The 25,715-nt window shown below is 41.7% G+C and overlaps 2 protein-coding genes across 5 annotated transcripts in view; one reads left to right on the forward strand and one right to left on the reverse strand.

Annotated features, from left to right (window-relative positions):
* Cda5 (Chitin deacetylase-like 5) overlaps positions 1-15,158 on the reverse strand; it is a 39,735-nt gene extending 24,577 nt beyond the window's left edge. The window contains exons 1-3 of the mRNA XM_070211754.1: positions 14,776-15,158; positions 14,640-14,707; positions 9,730-9,831 (exon numbers count right to left, since the gene is read on the reverse strand). Coding sequence (XP_070067855.1) covers positions 9,730-9,799 — 70 coding nt within the window. The 5' untranslated portion in view covers positions 9,800-9,831; positions 14,640-14,707; positions 14,776-15,158. The remainder of the gene's footprint in view (positions 1-9,729; positions 9,832-14,639; positions 14,708-14,775) is intronic.
* On the forward strand, positions 9,872-25,530 carry dbr (debra). 4 transcript variants are annotated; one of them, XM_017148848.3, is made up of 6 exons: positions 19,203-19,359; positions 19,433-19,472; positions 19,778-19,973; positions 20,174-20,305; positions 20,369-22,839; positions 22,897-25,530. In XM_017148848.3, the coding sequence occupies exons 3-6, from the start codon at positions 19,836-19,838 to the stop codon at positions 23,189-23,191; spliced, it is 3,036 nt and encodes a 1,011-aa protein (XP_017004337.2). In that variant the 5' UTR covers positions 19,203-19,359; positions 19,433-19,472; positions 19,778-19,835; the 3' UTR covers positions 23,192-25,530. The 4 variants fall into 4 exon arrangements, with proteins under 4 accessions (XP_070067857.1, XP_070067856.1, XP_017004337.2 ...); XM_070211756.1 differs by lacking the exons at positions 19,203-19,359; positions 19,433-19,472 and adding an exon at positions 9,872-10,171; XM_070211755.1 differs by having other exon boundaries at positions 19,202-19,472.
* Positions 25,531-25,715: the final 185 nt, after the last annotated feature.

The raw sequence follows: 25,715 nt of genomic DNA on the forward strand, positions 1-25,715 counted from the left end.
GAGTTCACTTTGTAGCAGCGGCTTTCATAGCTCCGCTCAAAAGTCGAATCAGAAACCAATTCAGGGTCACCCAACGCCTTGGCGTGGCTGCCAACAGCTGCGGTCTATAAAAGGCGGCGGCTTCGGCTCTGCCAGTTGCGCAAGAGAACGCCACCGCTGTCGATATGCAACTAAGAAGCTCTAACCATTATGGTTTCTAAGTCAGCCCGCGTCGGCGGCAAATCTAAGCTAAGCCGAACAAGACAGCAACAATGCGCCTTATTAGACAAGCCAAACAATTATAACAGAAAAAATAACAATGGCGAAAACAATTATACCTGGCTAATAAAAGCAAATGGAGCTGTATCCAATCGGGTCCAGATTCTTAGTTTGGCCTTATACCTAGTTGTATTTGTGTATCAGTCTGTCCTCGAATTTTATGACTGAAACTATAACACTGTTAACTTGTGTTATTTTAAGCTGTATCATTGTATAACCAACGACGTGCTATTAATTTATTGATTTATTTCTTTTAAAATATAATAGTACCATGAGCAGTTAAATTCTAAGACATACATTGGGTTTGAAAGTCCCGTCGATTAGATATAAAGTTAAAGATCAATTGTTTCCATTTACTAAGGCGCCAAGGACTTGTAAATCTAGAATAAGCGATCGAATTCCTGAAGTATTATTTCTATGGGCAGTTATAAGACGTTGAAGCATGCAGCAGTGACTCACTAAACTGTAAGCCCCAAAAATTTAACGGTTCGCATGAATGCCAAGCCCAGTCGCTAAACGAAACTGAAAGGTTGATAAAATGGCAATTGTAAAAAGTGGTTTAATAATTATTTCATTTCCAGTCGCCATTCCCGTGCCCCAAAAGAACTTTGAAGCCGAGTTAACGCCCACAGACTCCATAGAGCTGCCAGTTGACTCCGTCTCTTGCTTGGCAATTTTGCAACACTAAAACCCGCCGCTTCGTGCGCATTTCGATTCCATTTTGGCAAACTAATTTGTTGAATTAAGTGTAACAGTTCAGTTTGGCGCAGACATAGCGATGGTTGATTGGTAGTATGGCCGTGCACTCAGTCACAGATCAGCTTTTGTGTTCCCAAGCCAAGTAGCTCGAGGGAGTGTCTACGTTGCGGAACTCATTAGATCTGGCTGCTTGGTTATAAATAATGTGAACCAATTAAAACCAGGTCCCCACAATTCACTTACAGACCGTAGCCAGCTGCAGTTGACTAGAAGTTTTCCCTTGAGCATTTGCAGACAAAACAAAAGACTGAAGCAACAAACTTGTCTTTTGTCTTAATGCCATCAGCTTTTTCAACAGCATTACATTTGTCTTTGCTAGCTCACCTTTGCTGCACGCACCCCTGCGCGTCAAATTAATAACATGTGTTTGAGTTTGTAAGTGGTAACAACAGCCTCACACAGGTCGTGATTGTAAAGTTCTGATTTCTGAACATGTATTCATTGTGGATTGTTCTCGTTTCTGTTTATTTTTTCGCCGGGCATGAGACTTGGTTCTCTTTGTGCGCCGAAACGATGCCAAGGTTGGGCCTTCTATTTAAATTGCTGAATATGGTAATGCGGAGAGCACTTGGCTTGGCAGGGCTTGTGCAGCAGCTAGTGCTGCTGGGTGTGAACTGCCTTGCCTTGCTACAATTAAATATATTAAACCGTCCAGCTCAGAGAAGCAAAAAGCTAATAAGACCAAAAGTATCACCCCAACTTGCCAAGTATGGTTAACTGATGCAAAACGGAGCCGCGATGACTTAAGCGCCGAGCTTCGATTCCGACGACAGACAGAAATAGTTGCAAGTCAGCACAAAATGCTTTTGCTAACGGCCAGAGGTGACCTTCACCTTTTGCTCATCGCTGCCAAAGAGCAAACATGAAAATGAAAGAGGACGGCAGATCATTTACATGAAATCAAATACCAAAGTGATGCTCAGTCACCACCACTTGACTTGTTTTTAGGCAGGCATGAATACACGAAGAGCGGCACTGAGCGGGGGAATCCCAAAAAGGAATATGCTGCCGAAAACATTTCCCAACTCACCCAGGAAAATGTCAACCCGGTGATAGCGTGGAGCTCAACCGCACCTTGTCCACCCTGTCGTTGAACTTGAACCGTTGGCACACGTTTGGCAGGTAAAAGTAACCAGTAAGACCAGCATCACAGCACTTACATGTACCAACAACAATGAGGCACGGCCAGGAAAACGTCGGGAAACGAACGAATATTGAAAAGCGAAATCAGACGGAGCGCCAAAGTGGCATCTTACGTCTAGCGGCGGCCTGGCTTGTGACTGGTTAGCTATTACAAGATAGCAAGTTTTCGTTGGCCATGACACTGAAGGGGTTCAAAAAGCCGTCGGGCTCTTTTTCATAGCCCAATTGAAGGTTGGGAGGTGCTATACGCTTAACTACGAGGGTATTTACTTTACGGTCGGAAGTATAAAATCCGAAAATGCTTTTAGGCGTGGCAATTAAAAGGTTGTAGTTGTTTTTTGTAGGATTTCCAGGAGGGCATACTTGGCAATGGTAAATGGTAGCCTAGGAATCCGACAAGAGACAGGACAGCCTAAAGTGCCCCAATATATTTATCTCTATAAAGGAACATCTCTACACTGAAGACATTAACCTAATAAATTGGTGAGGCTGCGTGTGCTAAGGCAGTTGAGTCTGCGTGCGTTCGCGCTTGATACGACAAAGCTTTATTAACAGCTTTTAATCAAGATGTCTAATTGGCAACACAAACACTGCGAAGGCAACGATTATTAACCAGAAGGCAAAGTCAAACCACAACTCATCAAAAGGAAAAAAACAAAAAAACGTTGGAGAAAACAACAAAAATAATTATAAGACAGACACAGATACATTCGTAGCATTCAAAAATATTTTAAGATGAGCCAGAGATCATAAAAAATGATTGCTAGCTATGCAATCTATCATACAATATTTGCGCTAGACGAAGCCGAACGTAGGTAATGCTCACAAAGAAAATTGATTGCAGATACACAGACTAAAACTATCACGTGAAAAGCCAAAGTCAAGGACGACACTGTTGTCTACTGACAGAAGTGGGCTATGTTTGGAGCTGTGAACTTGAGTCCGCGGCTTAAGCTTATTTGCTCTTCTCGTGATCGACACGTCGAGTGCTCCGAAGATCACGCACATAAAAGCTAGCTTCTTTAAGCGTTTAACGGAACGTTTACTTCCTTTTAGCTGTGTACTTCAGCTGCCTTTATTGGGAATTTTCGATGTTTCGGCGTTAGTTAATTTCGCCGAATCTTTTTATAACACGGTGACTAATGGGTATTTAATACGTCTTTGCATAAGCGGATATTATTTGCTGGCTGCTAGTTGCCTGTGGATTACTAGCCGGTTTGCTTGATTGGATCGGTCTGCCAGCCTGAAAACTTAAACATCAGATAAATTATGCGTATTTAAAATGTTGTTTCTGCCAATAGCGCTTTGTAAAAGATTCAAGCGATTCCCAAAGATATAACTATAGAATCAGACACTGACAGAAGAATTCAAGGCCCATACACTCTGTCTAAACTCAGCATGCACAACCTGCTGGCTGTCAAATAAAATCTCTCGCTTCAACAACGAACAAAGAATAGGCCCACAGAAAATTGGGCTTTGCTTGAAAATAAATACAGGTTGCTTTGAAATATAGCCAACATCAGCTTATGCATGTCAGTGTCATAAGATATCAAGTATAGGCAGAGTGTATAGATGGCTTATCGGTGTCACATCTATGAATTATGCGGCGCGAAGCTCACTGTGGAATACCAGGACATAACGCTGGCACTTCGTAGACCGAAGAAATATTGCTGGCATGTAATCAGACCAAAGACATCTCGTAAAGTACAAGGCGGGGCTGTACGCAGCACCAAGTTTCCAATCCGCATCGCCTGTCTGCATTGCACAAAAAATAGCTGGGAGTGAAGTACATTGTTAGTGAGTCCTACGCGATGTCGTCTCACTATTTATGCGACGCCTCCGACAAGGGCCACAATAAATTTATAGCATTTTTAGGTGGAAGTTGAATTAAAGCTTTTTTATGCACTGACATGCCTCAGGATGATCGCTTTATATTTTCTTAACTACACTGGGAAAAACGTGTATATATTTAAGATACATTCAGGTTTATAAAAACGATGCTGGTGGGTATTGCAATATACCCACAGTTGGTACATTTTCTCATTTTATGTATAACGCTAATTAAAGTTTTGTGGAATAATGACAGCTACCCGCTCCAGGTCTAGATCTATTAAAATATCAATCGACATTGAACCGTTCGTCGAGTTGTGAATTAATGAACTCATTTGCTATCGGCGGTCGGTGAAACACAACCGTTTTCCCACGCTAAATGGGGTTGGCTGAACCACACCCTGCGCAAGTGCGAGTGCAGCTGCTCATGGGTGACGGCAGCGTGACCATGCAAATTACCCAATCGCGGCTTAAATGTCAACTTTTCTGTAATATAATTGGAGCTACCACAACTGAAGCAGCGCCCAGCTAGAGCCAATTTGACTTGCCAAAATAGAAATAGGATTTGTCTTGTTCGCAAAATAGCTGCTTTCAGAGATTTCAGATACACCGGCTATGTCTCGGTAAACGAATTCTAAAAAGTAATCGATGACTTCTATTCAAACCAGTTAATAAAAACAAACATCGTCTATAATGCCGTTTATTGAGTCAGAAGAGTCACCAAGAATTGTGATAAATATAAAAACAAGTTTATAAATAAGGAAAATCAATAAGCCAAAACTCTTAAACTTTAAGCCGGCATCTTATTTATAACAGCTTAGTGATGAGGCTTGCCGAATCGTCCCAAAAATCATGCAATTCGAGTACGCAGCTTGAGATACTCGCTTAGGTGGGTTGGGTACGGTTCATTGACATCATAAGGTAGTTTATCTTCTGGTAGCCTAAGTGGACAATACTTCATAACAGTTTAAAAAGATAGTTTTGCAGTCAATAGCCTGACAAGCCAAAACTCCAGCTATGATTTAATTTTACAAAAAATCAAGAAGCAAACTCCAACTAGTAAGATGTCATTAAACCTTACGTTTAGTATTGAACCTGTTGCTTTCCGCCTGCGACTGCTAAGTGGCATTGAAAAACTGAATTTGTGGCGCGGCGACTTTGAGATCCCACTGAAAGCGGTAGGTGCATTGAGCCGGCAACATTCAGAAACACGAATGACCGCTGCGGGCGAGTGAAATTCGTTGAAAAGGCAACAGTAACAGAAAATTATCCACACTAAAAATGTGAGCCACAAATGAATACTTGGCAAAACAACATCTCCGAGAGTGAGTTGTTTGCTTACGCATTATACACTTACGTATGTATATGCACACGGCCGAATGGTCGAATTCGAAATGCACTCAAGCTTGCAACACTCGGTCGGCCAATAGACAGACCGTCGCCGCCTCGCCGCTAGATCTTGTACAATGATTAATAGAGCAGCGCAGAGCCCGATGGAAGTCCAATCCCAAAGAGCTGTGCGTAATCGGTTCAGCTGTCCTGCAACTCATTACATTTGACATCGAGCACTTAATGAAGCTCCTAACGACGCAGATGAGTGCGGTTATGCAATCGACGGGCACCGCTAATCGATAAGCTCACACACTCGTACTTTCACACCGGCCAACATTTTGTCACTGTGGGGCCGTCAACGTTCATTTAAGCGGGCCCACTAATACGCATCGCAGCCAGGCTGCGGCTGTGACTGTGGCTGGTGAAAGTGAAAGGTGAACAGCACATGTGGTGCCGCAAAATATTTGATAAATGAAAAATGTTGCGCATCCGAGTGTTCCGCAGAGCATGAGAGCAGCTGACTTGCTCCAGCTTGGCCTTGGGAGCCTTTAGCCTTAATTCCGACTTAAACTCACCAAGCAGCGGTATACGAATCAAAACAAAAACACATTAACGAAAACGGCATCCCCAACGGCAATCGCGTCAAGGTCGTTGCATTGAGCATCTGCAAAATCCAGTTTATGAATTTATCTACCCACAAAGGAGACAATAAAGAAGCTGCAACAGACATAAGCGAACCTTGTGTCTGGCCATCGATTGAGGGGAAACTGTTTTTACTTTCATTCTTGGCTCAGCCATCCTTCGTTTATTAATACCTATGCGAATACCGTAATTTATAGTGCTGACTCCTTGGATACAAGAAAATGAGCACAGCAAGCAGGGATCGCAGTTTGCTCCGCCCAAAATACAAAACGATAAAAGATTATAAGAGCGCCTTTCTAAATTGCTCGGTAACATAACCTTGAGTTAGCCAGCAAAACAATCACCACTGCTCTTTCAAGAACAAGACTCAAACAGGCCTGAAAGGCAAGACTCATGTCAAAGCATTCGCTTTTATCGTTTTCAGAAAGTGCATATTTTTGAGTAATTGTTATTGATTTCTTGTCTTGATTGTTATAAAAATCCAATGTGGCACAAAACAATTAGGAATAAAATTGACAATTATTCATTTACACCACATACGTATCCCCAGATTCTCTCTGAACGTTTGAGATTGGCGTTATGTGGAGCAGACAGCTTGCCACCGTACAGAATGGACGGCGATGAACCGCAGTCTGCCTAATCAATTACAAAGACACGCAGCTTGGGTGTCGGTCCGCTGAATGCAACCTGCCGCAAATGTGAAGCACGCATAAAATAATCATAAATATTAAAACATTTTACGCAATCCAAACACACATCCAACTGGCAGACTGGCTTTGTGCGGTGAAAGAAAAAGAGAGCTATCTGGCCGTAACAGGGCAGGTGTGAGAGTGTTAAGTGGAGCAGCGGCTTCGGGCCCCATTTAATTCCACGATACGACGCATAGAGACGTCAAGAGCTCTATTCACATCGGTTATGAACGTCGTCGGGCTGAGGCAATGCTTTAATAGATTGCTCATTGCGCAGCGAATATAATTTGCAGCTGTAATACGGTAACATGTGCATTTCAAGGTGAGTAGCACCATTAACACCGAGCTCGTAAGGGCAATCGGTAAATATAGGGGAAGTTGGGTGTTTGCCGTTTGGTGGTCTATTGGTACTCCTCGCACTGTGCCGACAACAATTTCAATTCCAACTTCCAATTCAACGCAAATTAACTGGAGCCTTTCGAAATCCAGGGATTACCATGGCTGTGTGCAAATTTATTCAAGCTTGCCTCAGACTCACCGGGTACTGCTCGAAAGCGAAAGTGCACCGCTGTGCATGCAAAGCGAAGTTGCGCCATGTCAGTGCTCGTACATGCTCGTATAAAGCGTTCAGATTACAGTTGAAGACCCAGCCAAGTAATTTAATGACGATCTTCCGCATGCGCCAAAACTTTCGCACGGTAAGCATTGACACCGCCTGCGGTAATAAACAGCTGGGGCGGAGGCGTGGCCACCATGCTGATGGCCGGATTGGCATTGACACTTGGATAATGATGTATTATCGGCGGATCTACTCTTCTCAAATCACACGCAATACTTTTAGTTTTTGTGAGGTTCTAACAACTTTCGCCTTTCAAATGTCCGTCTTTCCCATCAAATCCAGTCGCACATTAATGTTTTTACATGTTCGCTGAACTTTTTTTAGCAATAACGCATGTAAACATTTCCGCTAGGGCATTTATGAGGTTTTTCAACAATGTCTTTTCGCCAAGCCAACGAAGACCAGAAACGAGAGTAAGACCTTTCCTTAGCTCGAAGAAATGACATAGTTCAACGAAATGGAAAGTGTTGTCACTGTTCCTGCCCCAGTCCATCAACAGTCTTTAGCTTGTTTTTTATGGCTTTCGTTGACTTTTTATTTATTTTGAAATGCTTTGTTATTTCTGTTTTATTGTGTCATCATTGACAACCAGCTGTCTTGGCTCGTTTATTTCACTTTCTTGCCCTATTACTACTCGAATAATTACTGCTGGGTCAGTTGGCGCACATTCTCTTGTATTTGAATACCATCAGTCCACTTGATTTATTAATTTATTATTAGCTTTATTCGTTAACCCATTATGATTGTTTTTCTGTGGCAAAACCGTCCGGATAAATATTTAATTTTTGAAATAACGTCTGGTCAAAGAAACCATTAATAAGAATGCTTTTTCCTTTTAAAGTCCTAAATTGGGACTCCCAACTAATTTAATTTAATCAGAAACACATTAAGTTATATGTCAAGGATTAAGTGGACAAGACTAGGGTGACGCTTTCTCGAACATTTGAAAGAAAATAAGGCGAATGTGGAAAGTGCCATCGAACATGTAATAGTGTCGAAACAATACGCAGTCCAGTAGGTGCTCATGTGCTTAGTTTCGAGCATACATATATAAGCACAATGTACATATCTACGTGCAACGAATTTTAAATTAAATTATATTTTAAAAAATATAGATTTCCCCCTTATACCCACTCTTTATATAATTTTGTAGGAAATAATACCAACAGCCCAAAGAGTTCTTTATAATGTTATCAGCTTTTTGTCATCATTCACACGTAATCTAAAAACTTTTTATTTTCCATTATCGCCTCTTTTTCTTTTGCCAAATTTTGCATATTTAAATGTGGACGAACAATTAAGTGAACTGTTTTGTAGATTATTAACAGTTATTATAACCGCAATTTGCTCGGTTACACCGACACACTCACTCACTTAGCCAAACACTTATTCAACCCATTCATGCCATTCGAGCCAGTGTGTTGTATGCAATTAATATCTGTGCCATAAGCTGGTTGGCTGGCTGCTGGCTGATTGGCATAACTTACATAATTCCATTACCATTACCCAGCAGTTCGTTGAGTGGACAACCCGGGCTGACCAATAGCTTGACACGGTTCGGTATGTTATGCTCGAAATGTTCGATTATGCTATTGTTTGGTGGTAAATAGAGCAGGTGATCAGACCATATATTTACCAACATACTTAATTAGCTATCCCCTTATGTAAATGCTCTTACTCTTATATCTATTTACATTTCACCGCGCGCCGTCGACAAGCGATTAGTCGTTCAAAATAAATATAAATTTTGGTCGCGAGCAAGATACTCGTATAACTTGGTAGCCGGAGTAGCTCGCGCTTGAGTTCGGAGCAAGTGCCTGGCAGCTGGTGGTTTGACTTCTTCCAAAATGATTGAATTTGACATCAGACTTTATTTGAGCTCGGAGGAATCGACTGGGACAGAGGCCAAAACAAGTTTGCCTTCTTTTGCGGAACAGAATATTTCCATAACAAAGTCCCGAATGTATTTGAGGTTAAGCAGAATAAGCGTTAATCATGCACATATAAACATTCCATTCAACCAAAGATACAATAGACAAAAGAGCAGACCAAGTTTCGAATGTATTCTCTCCGACTCTTACTTTCATACGAATGAGATATGAGATGAGGTAACATCGACTGTTGTGCCCCTCTTTTCACCTCATACGTATTATTGATTGCAATCCTTCAAGTAAGTACCAGGCGAAGGAAAGTGAAACATAAATAAGCCGAATTTTAATTGGGAAAGTTCATTGACTTGGCAACCAGTCTTTTGTCTACTCCAGAAAACTGGCCAGTAAACCGCAAACATGATTCAGGGCTTAGTCGCTACGATTTGGCTGGCTTAAGATCTGCTCCAGTACTATTAGAATCTTCCCCAGGGCTAGTGGGCAGGATGACTCAGCTCTGTCTCGCAAACCCTCTGCATCCATTTCGGATTCCTGAAGAGTGTCCTTCATTCAAGGGGCCATTACTCACCTGTTTTGAATAGCAGTAGGCTCAATCCCAGCAGCCACAGAATGCTTAGTCGACCTGTTGAGTACTCCATGTTGCAGGTATTGCGCGTCGTCGTAACTGTAACTGTAAATTTTCTTGATGTGGTTGGTGCAGTTGCATTTTGGGGTTAGTTCACAGAATTTAAAATACCAATAGGCAAGCTCGGGTCGAAAAGAGCTGGGAGCGCGGATCGCGGGGGAGCAGAGTAGCAGAGCAGCAGCAGCGGCAGTGGCAGTTGCCGTTGAGAAAAGCTTTGTTTTGTTGCATACAATTGCTAAATAACTAAGAAGGCAGTGTCGCAATGTTTCAATTTAGATTTTTTTCGAGCCTTGTGTTACAATTTTCTTGACTGTGGGTTTTGTTTCTGCCGCGGCTGCGGCTTTGCGGCTGTGACTGCACTTTGTTTGGACGTGTTTGTATTGTTGTAAGTAGATTCAGTTGCTGCCCCTATTATTCGAGCTTTCGTTTGGCTTTAGACAACGCGACGATGCATAGTTCACACACACGTTTACAGATTACAACACTTAGTTTTCCTCCATTGCTTTTGGCAAGCGCTTTTTCAGTTCGGTTTTTAGTTTTTTAGTTTTTCAGTTTTTTGTTTTTAGTTTTTCACTTGAGCCGCTGCAATGACCGCCAGTTTGTTTGCCAGTTGCCATGGAAAAGATGGCTTGGCGTAATGCAAAGAGGCGATCGAAACGAAGATCGACCGCTTGCTGTGATTCAGATTTCCCATACGGTATTCGCGGGCACTACCAAATTGGAAAACTATGTGCGAGCTAGTCTGGAGCGCAGAGAAGAAAATGCGAAGCAAAATAAAACAAAACTTGCACGTTTTTTATTTTGTTTGTTGAGGCTTGTATATTTAGCGAAAACTTTCTTTTCAACGCAAAGCGAGCCTACCGACACACACGCTCGGGCTCGTCGACTGAACTACAAAATGCAGTTGAGCCTGCTTTCTATGTACGAATTTTCGGCCGAGTGCAATGTTCAATTCGAGGGCTTAGCTTTTATATTTCGGCGCGATCAGCAAATCAATTGGCAATTCGACGCCCCGAAATTGGCGGTGGCCCAATCCAATCGCTTCAGTCGGTTCAGTCGACAAGTCCGGGTGACCCTCGAGAGTCTCTTCTTACCGTGCGCTTAAGCGAACCACACGTCCTAATCGGAGCAACTATACAGCGCGACTGTGCGGAGTGAGTGTCTCGAGACACTCGGCAAGCTCAGCCAAGTACCAAGTTTCGATGCCAGGCTTTCGGGCCAAGTTTAGTCTGAGCCTCGCTCGGCTCCGTCTGTTACTTTACAGTAACAGACTGTTGGAGCTGATGTTGTACTCGCGCGGCCACGGTGGTGTCTCTTAAGCTTTTGAAAGTAAGAGTAAAGCTAAAGCTTGTGCCATTGCAAACAAGACTGGCTTCGAGCATGTGGCTGCTTCTACAGTTTCTTGCGGCTGCTTGGGCTAATTATTTTACACCAATTACCTCGGAACTGCAGCCCAGATCGGTTTTCTTTTTGAATTTGAGCACTTGGCTGAGAATTTAACCCACAGTTTCGATCATTTGCAAACCAGATCCAGATACTACCACAAGGCGGGTTACTTGGGTGGGTTTCTTGAGCACCAACGAAAACCAGCACACCACCAGGTCCGATGCAACGTGCGCCCTCCCTCTCTGGCCAACGGGGGTCGGGCTGGCTAGGCAACTATTTACAATGGCGATTGTGAAATAATGTTACAGTTTTAGTTACGTTTTAGTTTTAGCTGCCGATTTTTTGTTCGCGTTTGGAGCGTATTCTGGAGTTCAGACTGAAGAATGCCTAAAGTATCTGTACGGTTTTCATTTGCATTTGGGTCAACTCGTGGATTTGACCAGCTGGAGTCCCCCTAAATGTCTGGAGTTAATCACCTTAAGAATTACTCACACCCAGGCCAAATGTCCTTGGTGGATTCGATTTGCCATACCCCGTGCATAGCTTAACGCTAGCATAGGCAATTTCGAGCCAAAGAATCGAAAGTGAAACTGAGTTGGAAACACGCCAACGACCAAGAACTGGGCCAAAGCAGCCAACCAAAGCCAAACCAAAGCTGCAAAGCAGCAGTCCGAGCTCAAGTAAAAGGGGCTCTGGTGAACGGCTGCCCCAACATGATGGCTTGAGCAAGGCATGAGCATTCATTTAATTCTGTATTAATTTATTTATTGCTGGATTGTGTTTCACACGATTTATTCTGCGAGTGGAGGGCGAGGCGTATTCTGCCTTTGGACATTTATACTTTGTTTAGGAAGTTGTATAATTTTCACAGTTGAGCCACCACGAGGCCACTTAAGGGCCTTCATAATTGTATTTTTAAGTTCTCGCCATTCCCAAAAAGAAATTTATAAATCTCGCGAAACAAATTTAATGAGAAAAATTATTCAGGTCAGGAATTGGTTGTTCCGTGTACATTTCTTATGTGTCAACGTGGCGTATGAACAATGGACTGGTGTTTATTGCAAAAGTCCACCGACACTTAAGTCACCCTTGGCTTCGTTTGACAGGTAGTTATTAGGTTTAATAGACAATTTCACAAACGAATTATTATAATGCGGGCTAATGTCTTAATTACACAAAATGAGCCAACGGTCGACAGCCGAAATCTTTATGAGTGCTTACAAATGTCCTACCATTTGCTTTTTGCAAAAACTCGTCCAGCACCGCAAAAATGCTTGCCACTCACTTTATAAATAGGCGGTGCAAATTAATCAACGCGTAATAATCCCGTTTCCGTTTCTATTTCGGCTTTTTCATTGACAGTTGAATGCTTTTATTAAAAAGAAATCCGTCCAAAGGTGGTCTTTGGTTGGCCCGCATATAGACAAATATTCGTGCACCTTGAGCTGCAAATTGATTCATTTACGAGTAAGCCCTGCCGTAAAATGTCCGCTAAATTGGTGGCCTTGAAAACTTCCCCATTACTTCTTCTATAAAGAGCTTATAGCCTGGTAAGCCTACGAGTAAACACCTACCTGTACTTACACATGCACTCTGAATCTGTTAGGGCCTTCAATTGTGTTATGTTTGAAATACTTTTCCATTGTGTAAACCTCTCGATTAATAAATGGGAGTGTTGCACTTCACAAAAATACAAAATAATGGTCCCGTTAATTGAAAAAATCGGTTTGGACTGGAACGGTAAAGGCTTAATTAAATTATATATTCGTGAGGGTTAATACGAAATTCAACCAGTAAATTTTGCTTGTGAAGTGAGTGACAAATCAAAAATGTTAATAGTCAATTATGGTGACAGAAAATTGTAAAGATACAATGGGCGGTAGAAACTTTGATACAGAAAGACGATATCTATCCACGGACTTAGCTTGCCTTGAAATTTTTAAACTCCTCGAATTATTTGATCGTCGTTTAATTTGTATTACTTCGATGACTGGTCTGTTGGTGACTTTTAGTGATATGACTTAAGGTGCTTCGCACATGCTAGTCAACGTTAATTGACTTGCCCTCGTCAATACATTTCGACTTTGGCTACTCGTAGTCCAATTTATTGCAGCCGTTAACTCAATGATACGCAAAATCAGTTCGATTGTCATGAAATTCCTTTACATACAACCTTTTTTATGCTCATAGGTTTTGTGAAGCATTTTGAAAGTAATTTTGTGTTAAATGACTCGAATTCGGGTACGCAAGTAGTTTGCCTTTCTAATGAAAATTAAATTAATGAAGTATTTTCAAACGTACCGAAGTACGTACGAGCCAACATCGCAAACCATAGTCACACCTGCCAATCAAAACAGGTAGACTTACTTGTATCCGAATATACATATGTATATATGTGTAGTTTAAAACCTGATAGTTTCCAACGTTACTTTTTAATCCCTATTTGCATTTTATTTAGACTTTCAACTTGACGTGCGGTTTGCTATTTTTCGCTTCAGATATAATAAAATAAAATTCTGAATTTTGCAAGTACATCTTATTGTACTCATTCATTCAATCCGAAAAAACGGACTTTTGAATTTTGTGTCACTGCACTTTAACGAATGTTGTGCTTAAACAAAGGTAGCTACTGGTAACTGGCTGACCTTCCCCTTCTCCTACGTTTGGCGTAATGGTTTCAAAACAGCCGATGAAAGAGAACAAGACTGGACAGAAGGGAAGGAAAGAGGGTGGGGTATGCAGCTTTAAGCAAATGAATTGTATAGATTAAGCGCAACGTAAATGGTGGTGACTAGAACAACCGTCGAGCTGCTATTACCGGAATCAACGGACACGCCTTAGTTCGCAGCATGTAGACAGCAAAGTTTTTGCATGATCAACAGCCTAGCCTCAATTTGGTTTATGCTCTGATCGACTTTTAATTTTTCTATTTGACGTGCAGAAATGATCAAATAAATTGAACAAAAGGCTTTGCACTTTCGAAAATCAGATAGTTGATCAATTTGAAAGGTATAATATTGCAGAACACCGAACAGGCTTTAAAATTATTATCATATTTATTTTCGCATCAAGATGGTTTACTCGCATTTACATTAACCCGTTTTACATGTGTTCTATTTGTAATTATCTTTTGCAAGACTAGTTTTCTTGTTATTGCTGTCTTGCTGGTTTTTAATGGTATTGAAATAGTTTAACCATTAAAAAAGAATCGAGTTCACATTACTTCTGAGTGCCGCCACCCTGTACGTAGCCGGGCTCGCCGCATCCAATTTAATAATATTGTCACACTTTGTCGCTCAAAGTTAAGAAACAACGGGCAGCACTGTAGGTTGAATAAACCGGATTTAAATGACAAACTGTAGCAGTATTCAACTACAACTCCCAGCCGCAGCTCCACTGCCTTTTCAATTTTAACACGCAGAAGTATATTACCTCAAGGCCGTTCTGCCAGCGCGACTATTACCAACCTGAAAATCTCCATCGGGGCAGACCTCTTATTGCTCCTGCTTTTGAGGATTGAGTTCCGCCCAAGCCGCTGCAATGCGGAAGAGACGTGTATTACTGGTTATTGGCAGAACCTCCACCGCCTGCAGGGGCACTTACTTCCTCCTATAGGCAAAGGCAACGGCAACGCTTCGAATGAGTTGCGTTACAAGGGCCCGTTACAAAGGCGAGCACAGTCAGTGGTTCAACAAGTTCAAGTGCGCGAGCTGCCCGAATTCGATGGTTACAAATGCAGCTTGGCTAAAGGAAAGTCTTGTGGAAAGCCGGGTTTTGTCTGGCTCAAAGCAATTTGGCTTGCTTTCCAAATGCCCACAATAAGAGCGCTGCCTTGACTGTCAATGCATTACAAAATCGGCTAGCTGGTACCTTCTGACTGAGACGAATGGGCATTAGCCGGGCAATCTGTTTGTTGTTTCGCCATCAACCCGACCCGCCCACAATTGTGAAATGCTTGCTCTACATTCTGGGCCAACTAAAGCCGTGCACAGCTCTTACTTTCATTGGGGGTTTGTGTTGTAAGCTGCGTTTGGTACTCACTTCTCTACTGGAACTGTAACAAATTGTAAATCAAAATGCTTGAGAGTTTTGTGGGTCTCAGTGTGAGGTAATACCCAATTGCTTTTATTTAACCGGGAGCATTTTATGAGGTCGGAGTGTCATAAAGTCCATTGCTCTCCTTTCTCTATTTGTGAATTAAGCTGCACAGCCAAAAGCAAAACAAGTTTTTTTTTGTAAAATAAGTAATTTTGACTTGCATTGAATGAAACAAAAATTGTATTTTATAATTTTTAATAATATTATAAATGTCAATATCTTTATTGGTACTTCAAAAATATTTATTGTTCCTTCATAATTTTCATTATAATTATATGCTTCCTATTCAAATTATTTATATAGCATTAGCCCAAGCCTCACCCCCGCTAGTTAGACTACAAGCCCCAGTGTGTTGCTGCGACCAATGCGCTAAATTTGGAGCGAATTCGTGAAAACAGCGACAACAGGCGCGAAAGGCAGTACACGATCCCAAAACCAAACTTGGGCAGGCAAGATTAGGCCAGCAACCACCACAGGCTGTGGTCCACAGCAGCCAGATAGACGGTCGCACACCAAGCTGGTCATGTATTTCGGGGGAGCAGCTTTTAAGCAGATTAATTACCTACTGCTGGGCATGCTAACTGATTTACAGACGGGCCCCTCACAATGGCTAGGAACATAAATGCAACTCATGCTGGGTACACTTAAGTTTTTTAAATACGTTGAGTAATAGAGATTACTTTCTTAAAAAACGGAATAATTTTAATATATTTTTTACAATGAATGTCCTGTGATCTAGATGCATTTAGATAGGTTCTTAATTTTGACTGCTTATTTGAGTAAACACTTTATACTTGACATTTCGTCCGTGGATAAGTATTCTGTAATAAAGAAAAAGGCGTGCTCTTTGATGACTCGTCTGAAAAAAAAGGCACATACAGCCATCTTCTGCCCCACCCAAGCAACCCAATGTAGAAGTGCGCGGAATGTGCAAAATTTAAAATGTTTGATACTATCAAATGGAGTGCAATTGTTTTGAGTTTATGATTCAATTGATGATACATTGTGACAAACCAACTTTGACATACTGAAGGTGCGGCCATTGCCCGACCAATTCCATTGATAGGAGCATTGGCAGCCACCGGCCTATGCAAAATATTTTTCACAATGTGCTATCCGCACCCAGCATCAGGGTCTAGCATTCAATGCACATTGCGACCCGACTTGTTGGCAGCTCAGTGCTGGCGAGAACTCGGCTCTACAGCACGAAGGCTAAAAGTCAAAATACGTATAAATTTTTTAAAATCTCACACACACCAGGGTAGCTTGTTTGGCCGTATGAGCCATTGTCGGATATAGCCAATCTTAAAAACAACAAACTTCCATACAAATATAACTGTTACAGAGTCTTTGTAATATGAATATTTGCTGTATGATATTTGACGACTTTTAGAATATTTTGTCTGAATTTCGATTGGAGGAGTGTGAATTGGAAACTAGAAGTGCAAGACTCCCGAATATGACAGAAATGGGCTTAGCTGAGTTGAACTGTAGCAAACATGGCCAATCATCGCTGTTTGAGTTGAGATCACCAAATAGATAAATAATAGTGTGGAAATATGTGCCAGGTCAAAATATTGCACCGGACATTACTCATACGCCGTGTATGCTCTTGAGCAGCACTAGTTCTAACTTTAAGATACCAGCTCTCCACAATTGAATTACTTTTCTTCGTCTTTCTCATTTTCGAAATTTAAATTTTACAGGTACCAAATTTCATCCATATTCTAATTTTGGAGAATTTACCTAGTGTTTTTGGATAATTTTTTGTTTTTTGTCAGCCGAAAAGTATGCTTAAATATGTTCATGGAATATGTAAAATTAATGTAGAGCAGAGGTCGGCAGCGTCTTATTAAGTGGGCGTAGGGAATTCTTCTGCCCACCCACTGCCCCTTACGTACACTGTAGAACAGCGGTTTGCACACGTACATCGCTGAGCTGCCCAGTACAAATTACTCCCACAAATATAAAAAAATGTCATGGCTTGTGCTTGCCGACAGCTGATGCGGTGTTGGGAATTTTAGAGCGTTTCTGTTTTCCCCGCCGCAAAGTATGCTAGATACTTAAATTAAATAGGAATTCATTTCAAAACTAATTAGAAAAAAGCAATGATTGCGGTTGAACTTAAGCTTGCAACTTATTCAACATGTTGATAGAGACTAAGAAGACCAACAAAAAGTTGTTCAACAACGAATTACAGTAGGGAAAGACGCACTCTTATGTGTTCCCATCCAAGTATACTCCCTTTTTAACAACGAAGGAACCCACACATGTGCGCCACCCCCGAGGTATGACACAGCCGTAGCTATAAGCCGAAGGGAGCGTTTTTTTTAATTTCTATATACAACGAATAAATATGCTCATACATATTTACACACAATGCTGTATGTTGGTTTTTTCAGAGAAAAGTTTTTACATTGCAAATAAGGAGGAGATAACGCGCCACAATCCCGATTACGCTCTTGCTTCAAGTGAATTTGTTTACGGAGAGTGCACTTGCGTCTAAATGCCAAAAACACTGGAAAAACATGTTAAATTTAATGTTTAAATTTATTTTTGTAATAATAATTGCGAAATAAATTTGTTTGCTTATTAGTGGAATATGAAATTATTTTAAGTCTTGCCTATTTTAAAAATAAGTTTCAAAACGCACCGAAGTTGATTTATTAATACTATGAAGATGTAGATTGTGCATTTCTTTTAAACTATTACGAACGCGGTACGCGGCCTTCTTCTTGCCAACGAATTCGTTGCATACCTTACGGCGAAGGGGAACTGAGGGGCGGAAGGAAACACAAGCATAGTGCATATATAAAAAAACATTTTGATTAAGAATGTATTGAAAGCTTAGATAAACTACATTCATAAATGTTGTTTATGCAAAGATCAATGCAAGTTACATTAGAAAGTTTTTAAAATATATGTAAGCTTACCCCACCTACATATAGTCGATTTGATTCTGTTGTATTCATTAGACAATACAAACACAAGATAGATGGTCTGAATTCAAAAATCTAAGATGTCACCCATTGAAAAATCAATATTAAAGGAAAACAAAACGTTTGCCTACTTATTTGTTTTATATCAAAATGGAGATACTGCGTTGCTCCAAGTGGGTTACCACAACATAAAATGGCCGTCCACATTGCTGATCCCAAAGAATAATTGACATCCCACATTGAACCGGATCATGTATGCCCCCGCGTTGGCATAAAAAGTTTCTCAGCATACCTCACTTTGAATACATGCGGGAAATAGTGTATTGCGATAGCGTAAGGAAACAGCTACAAAAGGAGAAGAAAGATCAGAGACACAGCACAAAAGCGACACACACACACAGACACACCAGCACCAACACATGCAAGAGAGCGGAGCGACAACTAGTTTTGGTGTAAGAAGAGTGCTGCACCCAAACGAATCGACTGCCTAGTGCCCATTAGTTCTGGGCTGTGTGATTAGAGCTGTATCACCAGTTGATAAGCGGGCTAGCCATATTCAAGTTTACGTAGTACACATTTATGAAATTATTTGCATAGATCCAGATAAAATGCACTGGTTTTGAGAGCTTTTGCAAACGCAAAAGCCTGCAACATTATTTTCATAGACCCCATGTACCCGGGCCCGAAAGAAAAACCTGGTAGAAAAAAACCAACCGAATACAAATGCGCCATTGAGGCCACATGGATAGAGCGGAAAACTGGCTGTGCGCCATGAAACAGACGGACACCAGGCGCTCACACACACTCGCACCAGCGCTCGAAAAACAGAAACAAAAATCGTGTAGGTGTGTTATACAAGCAACAATCAGGCGGCACGCACACCATCGCCGGAACAACGAACAACGTAGGTGAGGCGAGAGCAGAGGAAGTGGAAGAGTACAAAGCCGTCGGCGCGTATCTGTGTGCGTGCGGGAATGCACTAGTATGGGTGGGTGGTGAGTGTAATGGCAAACAGCAACGTTTGTTTCGCTCAGTTTTATTTCGTTTTCTCGTCGCAACGCAAGTGCTGGTGAAATCGGTGTGGCAAAAGTCTATTTCAAGTGAATAAAACTACTGCACCTCCCCGGGAAGCGATTTCGGGGCGTTCGGCGTAAGTGAAACACGCCTCAGAAGTATTCAAACAAAGAATTTCAGCGGAGAATATATTTTCCCCAAAAACATAGCATAGCGAGTGCGGACAACGTGAAAAGAAGAAAGCAAAATGTGAGTTTTGAGAGCAAGATCAGTTTCTGTCCCTCTCTCCGCTGCGGACTTGCGCTCTTCGCGTTCAATGTTCAATACATTTACAGTTTGTTATTATTTGTTTTTCACTCTGCCATTTGTTTTGCACGCTCTCAGAGGCGACGACTTTCTCGAATTGCAAGTGTACATTTTATGAAACGAAGTGTGTGCAAGGCGAGCCGCATTGCAGATGGCAGTGTGTGTGAGTTCGGCGTGAACGCAAAGTGCGCTTTTTACACCGCAACCGTGGGAGATTTTAACCAATGCAATTCGTATTTTGCCAACAGCATGTTGCGTGTGGAGCTCTGAGTTCGGGAACACCAGGCACAACGTGAGACTCCAGACATGGATGCTCAGTTCGAGCACTTGTGCCGCATTTGCGCTGCCAACACGAAGAGCAAAACCAACTCCGTGGTCGAGAGTGTGTTTATTTTCAAGACACAAGGACTGAGGGATAAAATATCGAGGCACCTCTACCTAAATGTAAGTAAATGGAAAGGCGTTCGATCGCGCTACGTCAAATTTAGTACGGGCCATGAAAAATACCAAAACCGATGCCCTGGAGGTCACCACTGAGCGCAAAGCTTGAAAATTACATGGCTCGGATTCAGTGAAGGAAATGTATAGACAGGAACCTAAGGCGCGCCTTCGACTGGCTGAGACTTACGAGCTTTCCATTTCAGGTGGCTGAAGACGATCCCCTGCCCAAGGTGCTCTGCAAGTCCTGTTACCGACAGGTGGAGGCCACGGCATCGCTCTCGAATATAGCCAAACACACTCAGCTCGTGTTCCGCGACTTTCTACTGAGCAATCTGGTAAACTGAACTGTCGCTTCTCACATTAAAATCTTTAAGCTCACCATCGAATATAACTTTCAGCCAAAGAATGCGCGGGAAGCAGCTGCCGCTCGAATAAGCGTGCCGCCGCCGGCCCCCCAAGTCCCAGCACTAAACGAGGATAACCAAGCCCAGATCGATGAATTCCGACCTATTATGCTAACCCGTGTTCCGGAGACTACCATCACAGTGTCCAAGCCCCAGGCGGGCGGTCGCCCTCAGGAAGAACTCGTGGTGGCCAGTAAAGGAAGGGAGGCTGCTGCATCTTCTGGCATTGGCAAAGCCCCTGGAACCGTAAAGAGCAATGTAACTCCGACTCGACGCAACAGCGTTTTTTTGGATACTCGGTACGGCTCGGCCCCAATGTCGATCGCACAGCGCTCCATGCAGCATGTTCCCTCCTTGGTGCCCCTGAATTTCGAGCCGTCAGCTTCCAACGCAACGAAGAAGACCCCAGATACAAAACTATCGCCGGCAGGAGTAATTAACTTCATTCAGACTCATGGACGCATAACAGGCAATGTGCCTGTGTCCGGAAAAGACGACAACACCGGAATAAGCCATCGGGCGGACACCAAGAATGCGACCACCTCAACCGTTTCTCCCATTTCTAACGTCGGCAGCGTAGGAATGCCTAATCTGTCCAGTAACGTGTTTCAGCAGAAAAGCAGAAATCTTAAAAATACATTGAACAACATTAAAGCCATGCGTAGCGGTCAGGTATCCCTGCTCAAGTCGGCGCAGAATCGAACCCCAGTTGAGGATATTAGGCCACTGGTTACAACTACCCTGGTGCCCCAATATGGGGGAGAGCCTTCTGTGGAGGAAGCACTGCCGGAGCACATGATCTTTGCGGCCCCAAAGAAGAAACGGGAGGATGAAGAAGTAACAATTCAAGCGGTCCCGCAAAAGCTAAAGAAAACTATACCAAGTACATCTAAGACGATGTCGGCGACACTTGACTTAACCTTATCGGTGGACTCGCAAGCCTCATCCCCGTCAAAGTCAATGCCCAGTGTTAAAAGCCTCACTGATGCGATTTCCCTGGGAAGCGTCATAAGAGATCCAGACTTGTTGATGCTCATTCTCAAGGCACTGAAGTGGCCGGTGACATCGGAAAATTGCGATGAGCAAATGACACGTTTAAAGAGTTCTAAGTTCGCTGTTATTATGTCTGACAACAATCTCCTACAAGACACGGATCTGACTCAACTTTTAGGCCCGTATTTGGCCCCCATGCTGCCGGTTGTCCAGCAACAAGATCAGAACTCACTTCCTTCAGCTATCTTGTCCACACCTACGACCACTTCCACGCAGGCGGCAAAAGACGTTCTGAAGCTGGCTGACTTATCCAGCGCAATGCCTTACAAACTACCACCAGAAACGTCGGTTCAGTTAGTGCCTTCCAGTCCCACAGAGCAGGAGCCACCGCCACCACTGCGACACAAGAAGGCTGTTAGCGTTTCAACGGTGAAACGTCATCAACGAAAGATGCGTGTTCGCGATTTACCGGCTGGAGACAAGTCGACCTCGTCAACTTCAAATGCAGCTCATGTAAGCAACGAATTGTCAAATATCAATGCTATGCTTATTTCGCAATTCGGATCAAATCCGGCCGATGCGCTGAACGAGGCGCTTATCTCATTGCTTAAGCAACAGCAACACGAATCGAAAGATCAGCGTAATGCTCGCCGGCGTCGTAGTGTTTCATGCAGTGTAGTTAATTTAGAAGATATTGTACTGGTCGAGCCACAACCGCCGCTGGAAGCCGATCCAGAGGTTGTGGTACAAGTCGAGGACAACCACTTATCACCGCAAGCCCAACCAGCAATAGCTGCAGGATTACGACGAATTACGAAAAGGCGCAAGACCGTTACTCGGGCTCCAAAGCAGTCTGAATCCGTTGTGCCTAAAAAGAGCGAACCACCGAGTCCAAAAGATATATGTCCCAGTAAAGAACCAATTGTGCCAAGGCAGTCGAAAAAAATGGTAACTGAGGGAGAACCGTCAAGTAAAGAACTTACAAATGATCCGACCCAGGCACCTACGAGCACCGTTCCGGAATCCACATGCGATCCCAATCCTATAGCCACAAATGCAGAGAAGCATCCTAAAGTGGCTGAGTCCGGCCCAGATAATGGAGCCAGTGAGGATACCGATGATGGAAAAGCTGGTTCGGTAAGCAATCGCAAGTCGGAAGTAAAGGCTGTGCTCGGCCAGAAGCTTCTGGAGGCTATTGGTCTCCCTCAGATGGGAAAGGACGTTGCGCCTGAGAGCTCGCGCGATACCCTCAGAAGTGCGCTAAAACGCTCTATAAAACAGGCTCAGGAACAACAGCGTCAGCTAAAGCGGGGCAAACATGAAGAACCTGTGAAACAACTGGCCGATTCTACGACTAAGCTAAGTGCGGCCGAATCTGCAGATGAGCATAAGAAAGCCATTGCCGAACGAGAGCTTGCCCTGTTGAGTCGTGGTTCAAAAGCTGGGGAAGAAAACAAGATTTCCGTTAAAGAGTGAGTTTTACATTTTATTATATGGATTTAAAATTCAATTTTTTACCGAATTTTCAGTGACAAGTCGGAGCGGACTGATGTCAGTTCATCCTCATCACGAAACCGCCGAAGCCGTAAATCGAAGACGGATGCCACAGTCGAGGATTCTGGCGATGAAGAAAAAAAAACTAATAGGTGGGATGAAGATGACGACTTGCCATTGAAGACAGATACAGAAAAAGCTTCAGAACGGAGTAGCAGCAGCAGCAGCAATCGCCCGACCCGCACAAGCAAAACCTTATCAAAGTATTATAAGGGTCCATCTCCTAAATCGCAGCATGCAATGGGTACGCGCTCAACACGGCAGCGCTGAAATATTCTTTGCCGAAAAATTTTGTTTCACGTATGAAATATGTGAATTTATTTTTTGAAAATTTAAAATACATAGCCTAAATCCCTTCATGATACAAATTTAACTGTGTACAATGTACACACACATTTTAAAACTATTTTAGTTTTATTAACACTAAGATAAACAATGTGTGGAGATCACAAACCGTACTGAGTCAAGAATAGTGCAACTATTTAAAACGTAAGAAGTTGTCGTGTACTCTTATTTTGGTTTTATTCAGCACTTATGTACTTCTTGAATTTTTGTATTTATAAAAAGTACCTTCTAGACTCTGAAAACTGAAAAGCTAGAATATGCTTTTAAAAAGCAGAATGGAAAATATGTGAAGTTTATTGGTTTACACACTAGTAATAGACTATTATTTAAGCTGTTCAGTTTTAATATTAATTAGAGTTTGCTTTCAAGCCGTTTGCAATGAATTTGTAGCGACAACAGATAATGTACATACAGTGATGAACTTAATTCTTGGCACACTTGGCATCTTGGACTTTAGGTTCAATTTTCTCCGACTAATATATGAATAAAAAAATTTAAAAAAATTTGTTTATGTAAAGGCCACATTTTACTGTTTAAATAATTTGGTTTCATATTTATATTTCTTAAGACTAATTTTTTAAAACTCAAAAACGAAAAAATGAGCCTATTCTGCCCGAACAAAATTCGTGGCACACTTGTGTTGTATTTAACTATTTCGCTAAAACTTAACCGATTTGACTCATTTTTTTTGCTAAATCCGCTAGGCCTCAGTTGTCTAGATGGCATATTGCTAAATTTGTATCCTTAAATCGTTAAAATAACTTAATTTTAACTAAAAACGGTTATAAAAAAGTATGTTAAATGCCAATACCCATATCTGTGCGAAAAACAATATTTTAAGGGCAGGATCAGGGTCAATCATATGCTAATACTAGGAAATATGAGCCCAGAAGTTGTTTTTACCATTCGGATCCTTTTACGGCGTTTTAAAGGACTCTCACTGTGCAAAAATGCAAGGCACACATCCTGACCCATGGGTTTAAGAGGCCAGGGAAGCGAAAGGATCAAGAAAAAGGATAATGTCAACCCTTAGATTTTATAAGCACAGATCGAAGTTTAGGATAGGAAGGACTTTTACAAGGATATTCAACCAACGGACATTTTAAAAGCCCTGTAATGTGCCAACTAAATTTTTTTGCAGCTAGAAAATATTCATTTATTTTGAAGGTCAACTTTCCGAGTCCTTAAGTCTATGGAAAGGATTGGTATAGCACCTGATAAAGTAAAAAGGTTAAAAAAGCCGATTGGGATACTAAAGTATCCCTTTTTGTATCCTAAATGTTTATATTGGTGGCCGTTGAAATCACTTAATTTTTTCTAGCTGCAAAAAAATTTAGTTGGCACATTATAGGGCCTTTAAAATGTCCGTTAGTTGAATATCCTTGTAAAAGTCCTTCCTATCCTGAACTTCGATCTGTGCTTATAAAATCTAAGGGTTGACATTATCCTTTTTCTTGATCCTTTCGCTTCCCTGGCCTCTTAAACTCATGGGTCGAGCTGTGTGCCTTGCATTTTGGCACAGTGAGAGTCCTTTAAAACGCCGTAAAAGGATCCGAATGGTAAAAACAACTTCTGGGCACATATTTCCTAATATTAGCATATGATTGACCCTGATCCTGCCCTTAAAATATTATTTTTCGCACAGATATGGGTATTGGCATTTAACATACTTTTATATAACCGTCTTTAGTTAAAATTAAGTTATTTTAACGTTTTAAGGATTCAAATTTAGCATTATGCCCTCTAGACAACTGAGACAAAGCGGATTTAGCAAAAAAATTTAGTCAAATCGGTTAAGTTTTAGCGAAATAGTTAAATACAACACAAGTGTGCCAAGAATTTTGTTCAGGCAGAATAGGCTAATTTTTTCGTTTTTAAGTTTTATAAAATTAGTCTTAAGAGATATAAATATGAAACCAAATTATTTAAACAGTAAAATGTGGCCTTTATATAAACAAATTTTGTTTAATTTTTTTATTCATATATTAGTCGGAGAAAATTGAACCTAAAGTCCAAGATGCCAAGTGTGCCAAGAATTAAGTTCATCACTGTATATAATGTTTATCATAATGTACATATATAATGTTTATCATGGTACTGCAAATTGAACAATTTAGACCCGTTTTCGTATTCATGTTACACAAAAATAGTTTGTAATTATTCGGTTGACAAACTGATTTAAGAAAATGGGCCTTTACTGAAAAATGTTACGTATACTTTATTTCTTTGAGCTAAAACAAATATATTTTATTTCCTTTTGTAAATGCGGCTTCCAATCTATAAGATAAAATGTATAAACATTTGTTTTACTTAACCAAAACAATTAGTACATCTCCGTCATAAAATAAAAATGTTCATGCTGATGTATGAACGTATATCTACGAATGTACACTCAAACCACACCGCCGTGACTGAGTCAACCGACTCATTTGATTTGATGAGAATGTGC

Source organism: Drosophila takahashii, chromosome 2L (genome assembly GCF_030179915.1).
Source record: "Drosophila takahashii strain IR98-3 E-12201 chromosome 2L, DtakHiC1v2, whole genome shotgun sequence".
Lineage (NCBI taxonomy): Eukaryota > Metazoa > Arthropoda > Insecta > Diptera > Drosophilidae > Drosophila > Drosophila takahashii.